Source organism: Lipotes vexillifer, unplaced genomic scaffold (genome assembly GCF_000442215.2).
Source record: "Lipotes vexillifer unplaced genomic scaffold, Lipotes_vexillifer_v1.1 scaffold71, whole genome shotgun sequence".
Taxonomy (NCBI): Eukaryota; Metazoa; Chordata; class Mammalia; order Artiodactyla; family Lipotidae; genus Lipotes; species Lipotes vexillifer.
In genome coordinates, this window is record NW_006793703.1 from 6,189,666 (window position 1) to 6,206,441 (window position 16,776).

Sequence of the window (16,776 nt, forward strand, 5' to 3'; positions counted from 1 at the left end):
AAGGGAACTTTATTTTTTGTTATTTATTTATTTATTTTTGGCTGCGTTGGGTCTTCGTTGCTGCGTGCAGGCTTTCTTTTGTTGCGGCGAGCGGGGACTACTCTTTGATGCAGTGCGCAGGCTTCTCGTTGCGGTGGCTTCTCTTGTGGAGCATGGGCTCTAGAGCGCGCATGCTTCAGTAGTTGTGACTCGCAGGCTCAGTAGTTGTGGCGCACAGGCTTAGTTGCTCCGCGGCATGTGGGATCTTCCTGGACCAGGGCTCGGACCTGTGTCACCTGCACTGGCAGGTGGATTCTTAACCACTGCGCCACCAGGGAAGCCCCATCTGCATCTTCTTGAAGCCTTTGCTCTGTGACCTTAGGGCAAGCCCTATGGATAACTTCTGGCCTCAGTTTCCTGATCTTTAAGAAGGTTAAACTAGATCACTGAGTCTCAAAAAAAGGGAAAGCAATACCCACAGGTATTGCTGTGATAAGATGGCACGTGAGATTTGTTATTATGGTGTGTTATTTATGTTCTCTAAAGGGAAGATTTAAAAAAAAAAAATTGAGACGTACGGCCTTAGCCACACTCAAAATCTGACCATGGCCAGGAGACTGCTGTGAATGAGTCCCACAGGTTAGACCATATCTAGGATCCACATTATTTCCAATGTACTTTGACATGAAACCTCCTCTACTGGCTGCTCTAAACTTTCTAAAATAGAGGGAAGACATGGGTGGTGTCAAAGGGATCAAGTGCATTGACTCTGACAAGTCTTGAACAATCCCATATTAAAACTACTTAAGTAGAGAAATGAAAGAAGAAGGAAGTGGCATACCCAGCTTTCCCAAACCAGTTGCCCATAACAGCAACGACGCAGGGCCAACCAGTGGACTGCAGCAGGCCATTCACGATCCACAGGCTGCAGTATAGCCCCTTGTTGTAGAAATGCAGCCATTCTGTGAGAGTGCCAAAGACGAACACCTTAGAGAAGAAGAAAGAAAAAGACACATGTAACATCCTTTTGGACACCCCGACTAAAGACCCTATGCGAAAGATAGAGTCAATGTCTGGGGCCTGAGAGACATGTGGCCAACTCTTCAGATGCTCCCGCCCAGAGCAGCGTTGAGTGAGACCACCGCCAAACCACCCCCACCAGAGAGGCAGAGATGGCAAAGAGCATGAAACGCAGCGAGGACCATCCTTCCAACTTGCATCTTCAACTCTAAAAGGTTAAGTCCCCATTGTTGGACCTCTTTTTACATCTATTTCCCTTTCCTCTTGTTTATGGAAGACAGCTCTGGGGACTACCTGACTTCACATGTTTAAATATCGTTAGAACAGCCCAGGCACATCATGCGGACCAGAAAGCGCCAGCTATTATTAACACCGTGCCTAATAAGTGCACTGGCGTAACTTGTGATTGGCTCAATCATTTGGTGGCATTCATCAAAGGACTGCTTTTTTCCAGGCATTCTGCTCGGGGTGGGCGTTTTATTTGTAGTCAGTCTCCTTTAGGAATATTTGGCATGGGTTTCAAACTGGTATGTCTAATACTGTATGATTCCAGTTATATGACATTCTGGAATGAGCAAAACTATAATGACAGAAAAACAGTCAGTGCCTGCCAGAGGCTGGGGGCAGAAGGAAGGGTGGCAGTTACACAACTATACTCATTTCTCAAAATTCAGGAGTATACACTAAAAAGGGTGAGTTTATTGATTTTATGTACACACTTCAATTTTTCAAAAAATGTAAAAAAAAAAACAAACAAGAAAGTATGTATACAGGTTTAAAAATAGTATGTATATATGTGTGGGTGAGCAACTTGTGAATAAAGTGCTTCAATCTCTGAAATAGAAAAAGAAGTTTTTCCCCATACACAAATGGCAGACAATAATAGAGTCTAACTAAACTCCATGCTTTCATTCAATCAACAAAAATTTATCACCAGATGCTTGTAAGCAAAAAAAGATGAATCAAATATGGATCTTGCCCTCTATAGCACTTAATACACCAGGCACTGTTCCAAATGCCCCACACATAGTAACACACAGAACCCTCACTGCAACCCCAGGTGGAGGTATTCAAAAGGGGAGGCTAGGGCTTCCCTGGTGGCGCAGTGGTTGAGAGTCCGCCTGCCGATGCAGGGGACACGGGTTCGTGCCCCGGTCCGGGAAGATCCCACATGCCGCAGAGCGGCTAGGCCCGTGAGCCATGGCCGCTGAGCCTGTGCATCCGGAGCCTGTGCTCCGCAATGGGAGAGGCCACGACAGTGAGAGGCCCGCGGAGCCAAAAAAAAAAAAAAAAAAAAAAAAAAAGGGGAGGCTAAAGCACACAGAAACCGTAGCTGGAAACTCCCGGGGAAGGACTGAAACCCAGGCGGTGCAGGTCTGGGGAAGTCTGTGGTCTTAATCACCCCACTGCAGGCTCCTAGGGAAAGCAAGACTGACACAGAAACAAGCAGGCTGAGCAGCAGACAAGAGAAGTGCCTTCAAAGAAATCCAGGCACGGGAGCTCAGGACAGGGAATGATGACTTCCGGGAGTGGGGCTGGTAAAGTAAGGCATAATGAAACAAGAGTCATTTGGCCAATGACTTGAAGGAGACGCCAAGTTATACTATCAAGAGCTGAACAGAGAGCATTCAAGGCAGGAAGAACAGCAGGAGCAATAGCCGTGAGGTAGAAGGGAGCAGGATATGTTAGGGCCACAGAAGGTACTGACAGTTTGATGTGGGAGAGCAGAGAGGTGAAGCACAGGACAGACATGACTGTAGAGGCGGGCTGGGACCAGGCTCTCGGGGGCACTGGATGCTAGGCGAGTTATGCTTTGATTTTGCTGGTGACTGAGAATCAAGCAACGGGCATGATTGAAGTCATACTTTAAGGACATACCTAAGTGAAAAGGCACAGAAGGGATTAGAACACTGAAGATTAATTTTTCTATTCTATTCTATATACAGAAGTGGGGGATTGCTTGGATTGTAAAATACCTGGCTGAGATAACAGTAAAGTAATGAGAATAACACCTTTCAACTTACCACTAATGCAGAGGAGCACATGCCAAAAGACAGAACCCATCGCAAATTAAGCCGATCCCCAACGATACCACTGATGAAAAGGCCCTAAAAATAAAGCATTTTATTTTATACCTCTGGATAACAACACAGCCTGGAAAAAGTAAAACGCATTCCAAAGCAAACGAGGCGAGGCAAACAAAACACAAAAATTAAATCTCATTCTCGTGCCTAGCCTAGCCGTCTAAATCACTTTCACTAACATTTCAAGAAATGACAATTGTTTCTGCACACTATACTGTAAACACTTCATGCACCAAGACAGTACAATCCAGTGCAAATTTCCATTCTATTTGATCCCCTAACTGCCTAAGAGACTGAAAAGAAAAGAAAAGGAAAAAAAAATAATAATAATTCTAATAAAACAAGCACACAAATATATTTCCTCTTCTAGAATAGATGAACTCCTAAACATCAGTTACCTGCTTTCCAAAAGGGATTCCTCTTAGCCATTTGTGTTCTGAATTAAGATGTTACGTGTCCTGTAGAACAGAAGCTTCGGGGGCATATTTAAACTGCCTGTTTAATCGGACCCTTGCGTTTCGTGACATCACGAGGCAAGGAGAGCGCGGAGGCAGAGAAAATAATCAGTTGAAGAGACGCACAAACGTTCTGCCTTCTGCTCTCCTCGCACTGAGTGGCAGGAATTAAAATGCCGAGATCACGGCAGCAAGGCAGCCAAAAAGCTAAGGGCAACACACTTTAGGTTTCTTCCACAAATATGTAAAATGAGTAAATGTCTCGACTAAATACCTAAATTCAGATACCAGTGTTTCTCATAAATTGACTATATTATAAATATAGCTGTATAAATATATCTATATTAGAGAAAATTTAGAAGATAAACGGCATAATAAATGTTTCTCCCTCGTTATTGTCAAGCTTTCACTACCTCAAAAGAGACACCCGCACACGTTAGAGAAGAGTCTATGTTCTATAGCTCCAGTTCACATGGTCTTATACTATATATAGTAAGGCGGGGCGGGGGGGCGGTGGTGAAGAAAATCTCTCAATTATGTTTCATATTAGGCAACCAATTTATTCTGTATTGCTCCAAAGGTCCACACAATACCTGGCAGTTACAGAAGGAAATGCAGCTCAATATAAAGAGCTATGATCACTGGTTTTTCATGGCATTTATCTTTTATCTCCTAAACCTATTTAATCCTATAAACAACTATTATCATCATAATTCTGTACCATCATAACTCTGTAGGTAAGGAAACTAAGTATCAAAAAAAGGTTAAATTCCATTTTGATATGAAGCTTATCATAGCTAGTTGGTGGTGGTGAGCTAGTGGTTCCATGAGACGACACAGCCTCTTCTAAGGCTGAAGGAGAAGCATCACTGGGAGTGGCTCCAGCCAAAGCCAAGCGATCCTATATTGGGATTTTGTACAGAAAAGGCTGGCCTGATCATCAGAAAATCTACAAACAACAAATGCGGGAGAGGGTGTAGAGAAAAGGGAACCCTCTTGCACTGTTGGAGGGAATGTAAATTCCCGCAGCCACTATGGAGAACAGTATGGAGGTTCCTTAAAAAAATAAAAATAGGGCTTTCCTGGTGGTGCAGTGGTTGAGAGTGCGCCTGCCGATGCAGGGGACACGGGTTCGTGCCCCGGTCCGGGAAGATCCCACGTGCCGCAGAGCGGATAGGCCCGTGAGCCATGGCCGCTAGGCATGCACGTCCGGAGCCTGTGCTCCGCAACGGGAGAGGCCACAGCAGTGAGAGGTCCGCGTACTGCAAAAAAAAAAATAGAACTACCATACGACCCAGCAATCCCACTACTGGCATGTACCCAGAGAAAACCATAATTCAAAAAGACACATGCACCCCAATGTTCATTACAGCTCTATTTACAATAGCCAGGTCATGGAAGCAACCTAAACGTCCACTGACAGACAAATGGATAAAGAAGATGTGGTGCATATATACAATGGAATATTACTCAGCCATAAAAAGGAACGAAATTGGGTCATTTGTAGAGACATGGATGGACTTAGAGACTGTCATACAGAGTGAAGTAAGTCAGAAAGAGAAAAATAAACATTGTATATTAACGCACATATGTGGAATCTAGAAAAGTGGTATGGATGAAATGGTCTGCAAGGCAGAAACAGAGACACAGATGTAGAGAACAAACGTACAGACACCAAGGGGGGAAAGCAGGGGGAGAGGGGTGGGATGAACTGGGAGACTAGGATTGACATGTATACACTAATATGTATAAAATAGATAACTAATAAGAACCTGCTGTTTAGCACAGGGAACTCCACTTCACTGTACAGTAGAAACTAACACAACATTGTAAAACAACTATACCCCAATTAAAAAAAAAAAAAGGCTGGTCTGAGAAGCTAGGCTAAATGATCCAAGACCTGCTCCAACTCTGTCTGTAAGTTTCCTCTTCAAAGAAAAGATATTCTAGTAACCGCCCAAATAAACATTTGGAGATTACTTTGGGACTTTCACCCAGCATTTCACATCACCCGCACATTTATACCTAAAAGGCTTTTTTATAACTGGACACTTTTTTTTTTTTTGCGGTATGCAGGCCTCTCACTGTTGTGGCCTCTCCCACTGCGGAGCACAGGCTCCGGACGCGCAGGCTCAGGGGCCATGGCTCACGGGCCCAGATCCTCCCAGACCGGGGCACAAACCCGCGTCCCCTCCATCGGCAGGTGTATTCTCAACCACTGCGCCACCAGGGAAGCCCTATAACTGGACACATTTTAAAGAAAAACAGTAAGATGCTGGGGAGAAAAGGTCAGACTGCTCCCCCGGGGGCACAGCTCCAGCTATGGCCACCACCGCACTAATTCAGCAGCCACCACAGACATTCCCTAAGGCCAGACAAGAGACTCTGGCTGCCTGATCCCAGGATACTCCCTCAGCCAGAGCTGGCCCCAGCCGTCCCGGTTCTGCTCCCAGGACGATGCTACCCTCTCGCGGTTCTCCTGGTCCCTCTCAGCCTCCCTGGCCCATCCCTCATCTTCCCCTCGAAATACTGGAAGTGCCCCAGCCCCGGCTCAGTCTTCCTACCTCCTCCCCGTCCTTATCAACTCTCCTGACCATTTTCATCCAGTCTCATGATTTAAAAAATCATCTACGGGACTTCCCTGGCGGTCCAGTGGTTAAGACTCCACACTCCCAATGCAGGGGGTCCGGGTTCAATCCCTGGTCAGGGAACTAGATCCCGCACGCATGCTGCAACTAAGAGTTCGCATGCCACAACTAAGGAGCCTGCGAGCCGCAACTTAGGAGCCCTCCTGCCGCAACTAAGAAGCCCACGTGCTGCAAGTAAGGAGCCAGCGAGCCACAACTAAGACCCAGCATGACCAAATAAATAAATAATTTTTTTTTTTTTTTTTTAAAATAAGTTTATTTATTTATTTATTGGCTGTGTTGGGTCTTCCTTGCTGTGCGTGGGCTTTCTCTAGTTGCGGTGAGTGGGGCTACTCTTTGTTGCTGTGCGTGGGCTTCTCATTGCAGTGGCTTCTCTTGTTGCGGAGCACGGGCTCTAGGCGCACGGGCTTCAGCAGTTGCAGCACGCAGGCTCAGTAGTTGTGGCTCACGGGCTCCAGAGCACAGGCTCAGTAGCCGTGGCTCACGGGCTCAGCCGCTCCGCGGCATGTGGGATCTTCGCGGACCAGGGCTCGAACCCATGTCCCCTGCATTGGCAGGCGGACTCTTAACCACTGTGCCACCAGGGAAGCCCAATAAATAAATTTTTAAAAATAAAAATAAAAAATCATCTATATGTGAAGGGCTCTGAAATCTCCACCTACACTCAGGCCTCTGCTCTTCACGAGATCCTCCCTGGCTGTCCTACATACACGACAAACCCCCTCTTGCCCCCCAACCCGGGCCTGGCTCTTTGCCACGGCACTTACCACCTTCAAATACACTCAGTCATTTACTTATTTACAGCATTTTGTTATCGTTTGTCTCCCTTAGCTCCCACTCAAGAAGAGAAGCTTAAAAAAGAATATAAGCTTTATGAAGGAAGGGATTTCTCCTGTGATGCTCACTGATGAATTCCCCATCGACTAGAAAAGTACCTGGCACATGCTCGGCACATGCTAGGTGCTCAAAAAATATGTGTCGAATGGAAGAATAGAGGGATGGGAAGGACACAAAATATAAACTCTCCTCAGTCAGCAAATTCAAAATCCCTTGCCAACTTCATAAGGTTTGGAGTAATTTTACATTTTTCCTCAACGTAAAAGCCTAGAGTTCTGAGACTTACCACAGCATAGGAGAAGAGGAAGATGGTGTCAAGTGTTCCGAGGAAAAGAGTGGCTTCCTCCGCACTGGGAAACAAATGGTTGCTGCTCCAGATCTGCAGTCACACAAGAACCAGTCAGTCCCGCTGGTCCAAAGCACCTTCACATACAACTACCACCCACCCCCGCATCACCAGGTGGTGATACTGAAAAGAGCAAATCAGCACTCTGTACAAAAGGAAACACATATGCAAAAAAGGTCCACAAGGCCAAAATCATTTGCATAACACTAAAATGTTATTTGCTTTTTCCCTTTAACTTTTCCATTGATGGTGCAAAAGCAGTGGTGGGTAAAACTCCTGTGCCTTAGCACGGATCAAGGCGGTTACACAACTGTACTATTACATATATATATATTTTTTAATTTATTTATTTATCTATTTAGTTTTGGCTGTGTTGGGTCTTCGTTTCTGTGCGAGGGCTTTCTCCAGTTGCAGCGAGCGGGGGCCACTCTTCATCGTGGTATGCGGGCCTCTATCGCGGCCTCTCGTTGCGGAGCACAGGCTCCAGACGCGCAGGCTCAGTAGTTGTGGCTCACGGGCCCAGTTGCTCCGCGGCATGTGGGATCCTCCCAGACCAGGGCTCGAACCCGTGCCCCCTGCATCGGCAGGCAGACCCCCCAACCACTGAGCCACCAGGGAAGCCCCACAACTGTACTATTAATCACTGTATTCTTTAGTGTCATGCAGTTTTAAAAAGAACAAAGGCAATTTCACTTAAGAATGTCCTTGGCACATGCTAGACATTGAATAAATATTTGTCGAGCAGTAAAAATTATTGATTTTATTAAATCTGGCCCCTGAGTACATTTTTTTTAATATTTCCTGTGATGAAGCAGAAAATATGCATACAGCACTTATGCACACCAAAGTATGATGGCTATCTTGAGAAAACTGTCTGAGCTGCAAGCTGGAATGTCATTTTTACTTGAAAGAGTGACTGACAAACAAACCCTAGTTATTCAGATTTGGGTATTTGGCAGATATTTCCTCAGAAAAGAATGAAATGAGCCTGTCACTTCAAGATCCATTCAAAGTACAAGACAGACAAATGGATCTTAATGCAAGTGTATAAAAAAGTTAATGAATACAGTTTCAGATTCCACATTGTAACTAACCTTTAAGAAATTGCCTCTTGTCAAATTCTCATGTAGTATCAAAGACAAATATCCACAATTAACGAAAAAGGCTATTAAAATACTTCTCCCCTTCCTACTATGTATCTGTGAAAGCCAAATTCTCTTCATATACTTTAAAGGATCAGGCTGCAAGAGACTGAATTCAGAAGCAGACATGAAAACCCACTGTCTTCTATTGAGCCAGACATGAAGAGATTTGCAAAAATGTAAATCAATGCCATTCTCCTTATTAAGTGATTTTTTTCCATTTTGAAAAAGTCATTTTTCACTAAATGTTATTTATGTTAACAGGTTATTTAGTTCATTTATAAATAATTTAAAACCAATGTATTTTTCTTCAATGTCTTGGTTTTAATTTTTAAAACAGTATGTCTCTATAAATACAAACCCATACCTCTTTGGGGTCTCCAGACCAAAAAGTTGTTATACTAAATGATTTCTGAGATGGGTTATTATAGAAAATTTGACTTTGGAATATTAAAGAGAAAAATCACAATCGGCAACTTAAAATACACTCTACCTTTTAACAGAAAGTAAAATCCCCAAATTGTAAGAGAATATATAAAGTGTGATCCTAAAGCATTGTGACTCACTTCCATGAGGCTTAACGCCAACAGGCTTGTTACTTTCCCTCACACACTGCTTTCATGAGCGATAAGAAAGCAGCTCACACGGCTGAGACCCATCAGTATTTCAGTGTGCCAACTTGGGGCCCAAAATATCTCCAATTAGAGTTATTTTGCCACCTTCCTCTCTAACCACAATCTTTTTTTTTTTTTTTAATTTTTATTTTTTTATTTTTGGCTGCGTCGGGTCTTAGTTGTGGCACGCAGGATCTTTCGTTGCGGCGCGCGGGCTTCTCTCTAGTTGTGGCGTGAGGGCTTTTCTCTAGTTGTGGTGTGCAGGCTTAGTTGCCCCGTGGCATGTGGGATCTTAGTTCCCCAACCAGGGATCGAACCGGCGTCCTCTGCATTGTAAGACGGATTCTTAATCGCTGGACCACCAGGGAAGTCCCTCTAACCACAATCTTTGATCCCTGATGCCATCCAGGCTCAACAGGACCCAGAATTAAGCCCTGGGGGGCACACACCAGTGTGAGGAGCTCACATTCAAGGAGTTGCTCCAAGTTTCAGGGTTTTTTTCTTTTTTTTTCTTGTCTTACTAGAAGCCACCAAAATCTCCCTGCAGGTGTGGCTGACACAAAAACTGACAGGTTTCAAACAGCTTTTTTCTGTTTAAAAATCAGTCAGAAATACACTTCTGACTGCCTACTTAACAAGTGTAAACAAACCCCAAAACTAAAAAAAAAAAAAAAAAAGCAGGACTAACAAAAAGATTCAGAAAATAGGATAAAAGAGAAAAGGCTAGTGAAGAAAGTTAACATAGATAATACAGCTATATGAACAGGAGAGAAGATGACTGTCTTGAGGAAAACTGTGTGAGTTGCAAGCTGAAATGTCATTTTTACTTGTAAGAGTGACTGACAGACAAACTCTAGTTATTCAGATTTGGGTATCTGGCAGATATTTCCTCAAAAGAGAATGAAATGAACCTGAAGGTCATCAACAAAGTGACTTTAAGGTGCTCAAATCTCACCCGCTGGCCTGCACATATGCACAATTGCCATGTGAAAGGACCAGCCTGTACGTGTGGAGGCCTTTCTTGTGTTGTCAGGGGAGGGCCTGCATTAAGCTATGACGACCACTACACACTGGGGCACTTCCAGGAAACACAGAAGGTCACAGTGTGGGTTTCCTAAGTGAGAATGTTTATCACTGAACTATAGCTATGCATGGGGGTGGGGAAACTGACACGAAAGCACTTCCTGAAGCAGCGCTCGGAGGAAAGCTGAAGCTGACTTGTGTTCAGGGGTCAGGTATCGGTTGCTGTGAGAATCGGAGTAAGAGCAGCTGTGGCAGAGGTTGAGCTGGAATGTTGAGGGCACCTTGAATCCTGCTTTCCTCTCCTGGAGAGAAGTTTAGACTCTCTTACACTATTCGCTACACCCTGGAAGGACTGTGCTGTCTGGAGAGTTATGACTTTTTAACTTGATGGAACAAATTTTTGTTCACAATTTTCAATCAAGTTGTCCTCAAATCTTAGATTCAACCATTTCCTCTTCATTATCTATAAACAGAGATTTTATATCATGATCTCTTACTATTTCCAATGTTTGCCCATGTCAATGGGATCCATTATAAAATCTCAAGGTATACAGACTGGGTCTGCTTAATTTTTTTGTAAAGCACCTAAGATAGCTATGCATAAACATGAAAGCTATAATAAGCACTTTTTGAGGATGCTGTTTAGGGCACTTAAGAAATGTTAAAAAACATACATAAACGAAATGTTTTTTAGAGTTGACTCATTGTACGTATACTTCCGGTTCTAAGAACCTTTCCACTTTGAACAAGAAAGTAAGTCTCCAAAGGAAGTTAGAGTTAAGACAGTTACAGACCCAGAAGCACAGGAGGAGTGAAAGATACATACTGCCCTAGCCACTCTGCTCCCAGCAGCAGGCTTCAGGAAAGAAAAAACCTGGATTTTAAAGTCTACAGAAGGGAATGGAAGGTTGGCACTGCTCTCTATGAGGGAGTGGAAGAAGGGAGTGGAAGGTTGGCACTGCTCTCTATGAGGGCAGGTATGGAAATACAAAGACCCCCAAGATAAGTCAGAACCTGACTTCTACATAATCAATCCATCCAAGCTACTGAATACATAGTTCTGAAAGATCAGAAAGGTGAAACCTACTTTAATAAGCAGCAATTAGAATAAGTAAGTAAGTAAATATCTTAGCAAGAAACTTAATGCAAGTTCAACACAAGCTGATAATATGACACGGTCACTGGCAGGAAAGAGTTACCAGAGCAGACCTGATATGTACCCTTAAAAAGGCCTACTTGAAAGGCTGGCCCCTGGAAACTTGGATCTTGGGAGGGTTCCCATCATTCCCTGCTAAGAGTGGCTCCCTGTACCTAAACTGTCTGTCCAAACAATATGGTTTGTGCTGAACACCTGCTTTCCTTATGGGAATGTGGAATTTTCGTACGTGCCAGGCAGAGGGTGCCTACATGACCAGCCCCAGTAAAAACCCTGCCACCAAGTCTCTAATGGGCTTCCCTAGTAGACAACATCTCACCGGAGCTGTCATGACTTGCTGCTGGAAAAATTAAGCACATCCATATTATTGCACTGGAAAGGGACTCTTGGAAGGTTTTGCCTGCTTTCCTCTAGACCTTACCCTATGTGCTTTTCCCTTTGCTGACTTTGCTCGGTATGCTTCACTGTAATAAACCATAGTTTTGAGTCATATGCTGAGTCCTATGAGTCCCCCCTAGTGAATCATCAAACCTGGGGGTGGCGCTGGGGATCTCCAACCCAGTCACCTAAAAAACAAAGGCTGTATAACCAGAAATTCAGTGCCTAAATCAAATCCTATTATTCTATATATTGGTCAGCCTGTACCTGAAAGAGCATATTTAGTGCTCTGTGTCACTAAACTACAGCCAAAGGAGCAGGGATGTTTTGCCTCAACATGAGAAATTTAGGGAGACGGATTTTCCTCAAATATTTAACAGGCTGTCCTACAGCACGAATCAACTTAGTATGCACGGCTCAGGATAAAACCTAAGATCAAAATTAAACAGCAGAACACTCTTACCTCACTATAAGAAAGAACTTCATAATAATGAGAGTTAAATAAAAATGTAATCATCCACCTAGAAAACAGGGAGTTTCTTCTCCCTGAAGTATTAAAGCAGAAGCTAGGTGGTCATCTGTCAATAATGACAAAGAACGATTCTATACCGTTTGAGAGGTTAGGGCACATGACCTCTCTAAGGCCACTTCACCTTGAGGGTCTGTGACGAGTCAGTTAATGATCATTCAGACGTAGTTACTGTGCACACAACACTGGTCAAGGCTCCATCAAGAAATGTAGCTGTCTAGTCTTAATAGCCTGCCTTTTAAAAGTCCTTGATAGGGCTTCCCTGGTGGCGCAGTGGTTGGAAGTCTGCCTGCTGATGCGGGGGGCGCGGGTTCGTGCCCCAGTCCGAGAGGATCCCGCATGCCATGGAGCGGCTGGGCCCGTGGGCCATGGCCGCTGGGCCTGCGTGTCCGGAGCCTGTGCTCCGTGGCGGGGGAGGCCGCAGTGGTGAGAGGCCCACGTACCAAAAAAATAAAATAAAATAAAAGTCCTTGATAAAAAATAAAATGACGAAAAAAAAGTCCCTGATAAATTCAATTCCAGAAAATTTGTTCAGGAGCATTTCCACTACAATGTCAGCTCCATGAGGACAGGCTGTTTTCTTTTAATCCTCTAGGCTTTTATTGACTGACTTGATGGATTGATTGTATCCTCAGTGCAAGACAGACTGAATAAGCAATTGACTGAATAACTTATTTACACTTCAGGGTATACTCATATAACCTTCGAATCTCTGTCAATTTTGAATTGGTCCAAATAGGGGAAATAATTTTTAAGAAATAAAAATGCGGGGCTTCCCCAGTGGTGCAGTAGTTAAGAATCCCCCTGCCAATGCAGGGGACATGAGTTCGAGCCCTGGTCCGGGAAGATCCCACATGCCGCGGAGCAACTAAGCCCCTGCACCACAACTACTGAGCCTGCGCTCTAGAGCCTGCACTCTAGAGCCCATGAGCCACAACTACGGAGCCCACGGGGCCACAACTACTGAAGCCCATGCGCCTAGAGCCCGTGCTCTGCAACAAGAGAAGCCACTGCAATGAGAAGCCTGCGCACCACAACGAAGAGTAGCCCCCACTCACTGCAACTAGAGAAAGCCCGCGCGCAGCAACAAAGAGCCAATGCAGCCAAAAATAAATAAATAAATATTTTTAAAAGTGCAAAGCATATTAACATATACCTATAATTCCACATAAGTAGAGCTCAAACAACACAGTAAAGTCTGATAGGTACGGATTTTTGTATTGAGATATATGGCATCATAAAGAATAGCATCTCCAGGACTTCCCTGGTGGCGCAGTGCTTAAGAATCCACCTGCCAATGCAGGGAACACACATTCGAGTCCTGGTCTGGGAAGATCCCACAGGCTGCGGAGTAACTAAGCCCATGCACCACAACTACTGAGCCTGCACTCTAGAGCCCATGAGCCACAACTACTGAAGCCGCCGAGCCTAGAGCCCGTAACAGGAGAAGCCACTGCAATGAGAAGCCCATGCACCGCAATGAAGAGTAGCCCCCACTTCCCGCAACTAGAGAAAGACTGCACACAGCAATGAAGACCCAACGCAGCCAAAAATAAATAAATTTATTTAAAAAAAAGAATAGCATCTCCATTCCAAATAGTCATCAAAGAATTTACTTGGTCCAAAATGAATATAAGAGGGAATTCCCTGGAGGTCCAGTGGTTAGGACTCAGCACTTTCACTGCCAGGGCCTGGGTTTGATCCCTGGTCGGGGAACTAAGATCCCGCAAGCCACACGGCACAGCCAAAGAACAAAAAAACAAACAAACAAACAAAAATGAACATAAGAACTGGATACAGACTCCCTGACTTCAAGTCACTTAAACAAGATAAAAACAAGTGAAATGATTGTAAAGAACATAAGTACCTCGACATTAAACTATGTAATATGCAGTGCATGCAGTTCAGGAGGGGGAAAAAAATCAGCAGAAGCTGGGAAAAAAACTTGATAGAAAAAGTGGCATTTTACCTTGACACAAAGGAAAAAGCAAACTTTAGATGGGTGCAAGGAAAGTGAAAGATCATACAGAAGAATACAAGCAAAATCTCAAAGGCAGAAATAAGCATGGTACTTGTGAAACTCAATGAAAAAACCAGCCTAGCCAGAATTGTGTGATTTCAAAACAGTGAGAAATAAGTTGGTTGAAATGGTAAAACAGACCTGAATCAGGGCAAGCTAAGAAATCAGGCAGAATAGTTTGGATTTTATGCCATAGGAAATAGTAAGCCATCCTAAGGATGAATGAAACAAAACAGAACTTAGAAGAACCTATGGGTGGGCGTGGTTCCCTTCTTAAATCCACCCCAGCATTTCGTTCTGCTTACCTCTACAGGCAGTTCAATTGACTTGTTAAAAGCACTTGGGGTCCACTGCTCAGAGATACTGACTTTGACATTGCTAAATGTTTTTCTTGACGCATGGAGCAACGAGTAACTACAAAAGAGAGAAGAAAGACAGCCGAATGAAAGAAAAACGTATTCAATAAAATCACAGATATATTCCCATTTGTTTTATACAACTTGGAATTCTTCTTTTAAAAAAGAGAAATTCAGAAAGACAGAGAGAAAGAGAGAGAGCGGGAAAGAGGGAGGGAAGGAACTGCTTTATAAGAACTATCCACTGAAACAGTCTCTGCTAAGCAAAGCAACAATTAACTTGTCTTCTTCAGTATGAGCCCCCACGTTCACTCATAACATGTCTCTGGACCTAGAAGGTGGAGATGTGATGGACTGCAACCCCTTTAAATCATGGTTGCAGTTCTGTAAAGGATTTTAAGTCTTTACCAACCACTGGCCACTCATTGCATTAGCCATTCAGTGGCTTTTTCCTTGGGGCCTGTCTTTTCCTCATACTGATGCCTCCCTCAACCCCTCACAAATGGATTTCCCCTAAAGCACGCATCCAAAATTACCTATCAACTCTTACATAATTAGAAAACCATTTTCCTAGTTTCTGCCTTAAAAAAAAAAACAACAACCATCATCATCATTTGCGGTGCCTTCAATAAAGATTAATTATAAATGAAATCTATTCCGAAGAAATAATCGAAATAGTTGAGTCACAAGGTTATGAAAAACGTGCCCTTAACACCAAAGAGCCTGGCTGAAGTCATCTACAGACCACTAAAGAGAGCCACTGAGGGCCACTGAGTCAGACATGGACAATTCTTCAGCCACATTGACTGGTCAGGCTCTCACACGAGTGACCGAAGTTCCTCAAAGAGGGCTCCTACCATCTTTACTGCTCAAGGAGGCATAGAGCATTCCCTGCATACGCACATCCTTTGTTCGCAAGCTCCTGGTTTTAACAATTAAAGGACTTTATGTTAGAGCAAGGTTTTTCAATCACAGCAGTATTGACATTTTGGGCCCCCCAAATTCTCTATTGTGGGGGGCTGTCCCATGCACTGCAGGATGTTTAGCTGCATCCCCGGTCTCAACCCACTAGATCCAAGTAGCACCCCTTCCGCCAGCGTGACAACTAAAAATGTCTCCAGACATTGCCAAATATGGGCAAGACAGCCCTCGAGAACCACTGTATTAGAGCTATCATAAAGTACTGCAGAAGGACTAGCTGGTCTAGCTCATGATTAGCCCAGGCCAATCACTGCATTAAGCACTTGCCATGCAATAAATAGCTCCTTCAAAAGGAAAACAAGGACAAGAACAAGAGAAGAGTTTCAGTGGTCCACTTACCTGAAGAAGGTGAGCAGGAACACCACCACATGATGATGGCTGAACTGGGAGAGCAGAGCTCCTCTTTGAAAAATACTTGGCCAGGCCATGTTCCTCCTGACCTTCCTTCTCACCTTGACCTTAAAGTCTGGATAGTGAATGGTTTACATCATTTCTTCTTTCTGGAAAAACAAAACACATTATTAACATTACTCATAATAGGCATATTATCCAAAACCAGAATTATTTAGACTTACAACCAGTCACTGTATAATCAGGCCTAGAAAAAAAAAATTACGTGAATTAGTTGACACCAGAAAACTAGATTGATAATTATGTTTTATAGCTATTAACTAGTCCTTGAAAAAGAAATCCCTGGGGTTTCCCTGGCGGCGCACAGGTTAAGAATCTGCCTGCCTATGCAGGGGACACGGGTTCTAGCCCTGGTCGGGGAAGATCTCACATGCCGCAGAGCAACTAAGCCCGTGCGCCACAACTACTGAGCCAGCGCTCCAGAGCCCGCGAGCCACATTACTGAGCCTGCGAGCCACAACTACTGAAGCCCGTGCACCTAGAGCTGGTGCTCCGCAACAAGAGAAGCCACCGCAATGAGAAGCCCGTGCACCGCAACAAAGAGCAGCCCCCACTTGAAGAGTAGCCCCTGCTCGCCACAACTAGAGAAAGCCTGTGCGCAGCAACAAAGACCCAACAGTCAATAAATAAATAAATAAATTTATTATTAAAAAAAAAAAGAAATCCTTGACGAAAGATTACCTCCTAACAGAACGAACTCTCATACAAACTGATAAGAAAACCACTAATTCTGACTGGAAAATGAGCAATGGAAATGAACAGACAACTCAGAAGAAATGAAATGGCTATTAAACTTA

At 44.0% G+C, this 16,776-nt stretch overlaps 1 protein-coding gene across 1 annotated transcript in view; it reads right to left on the reverse strand.

Moving 5' to 3' along the window:
* The window catches only part of SLC37A3 (solute carrier family 37 member 3), a 35,927-nt gene extending 19,858 nt beyond the window's left edge, over positions 1 to 16,069 (reverse strand). The window contains exons 1-5 of the mRNA XM_007466617.1: positions 15,908 to 16,069; positions 14,537 to 14,645; positions 7,310 to 7,402; positions 3,024 to 3,107; positions 821 to 966 (exon numbers count right to left, since the gene is read on the reverse strand). Of these exons, the coding sequence (XP_007466679.1) occupies positions 821 to 966; positions 3,024 to 3,107; positions 7,310 to 7,402; positions 14,537 to 14,645; positions 15,908 to 15,996 (521 nt within the window). The 5' untranslated portion in view covers positions 15,997 to 16,069. The remainder of the gene's footprint in view (positions 1 to 820; positions 967 to 3,023; positions 3,108 to 7,309; positions 7,403 to 14,536; positions 14,646 to 15,907) is intronic.
* Positions 16,070 to 16,776: the final 707 nt, after the last annotated feature.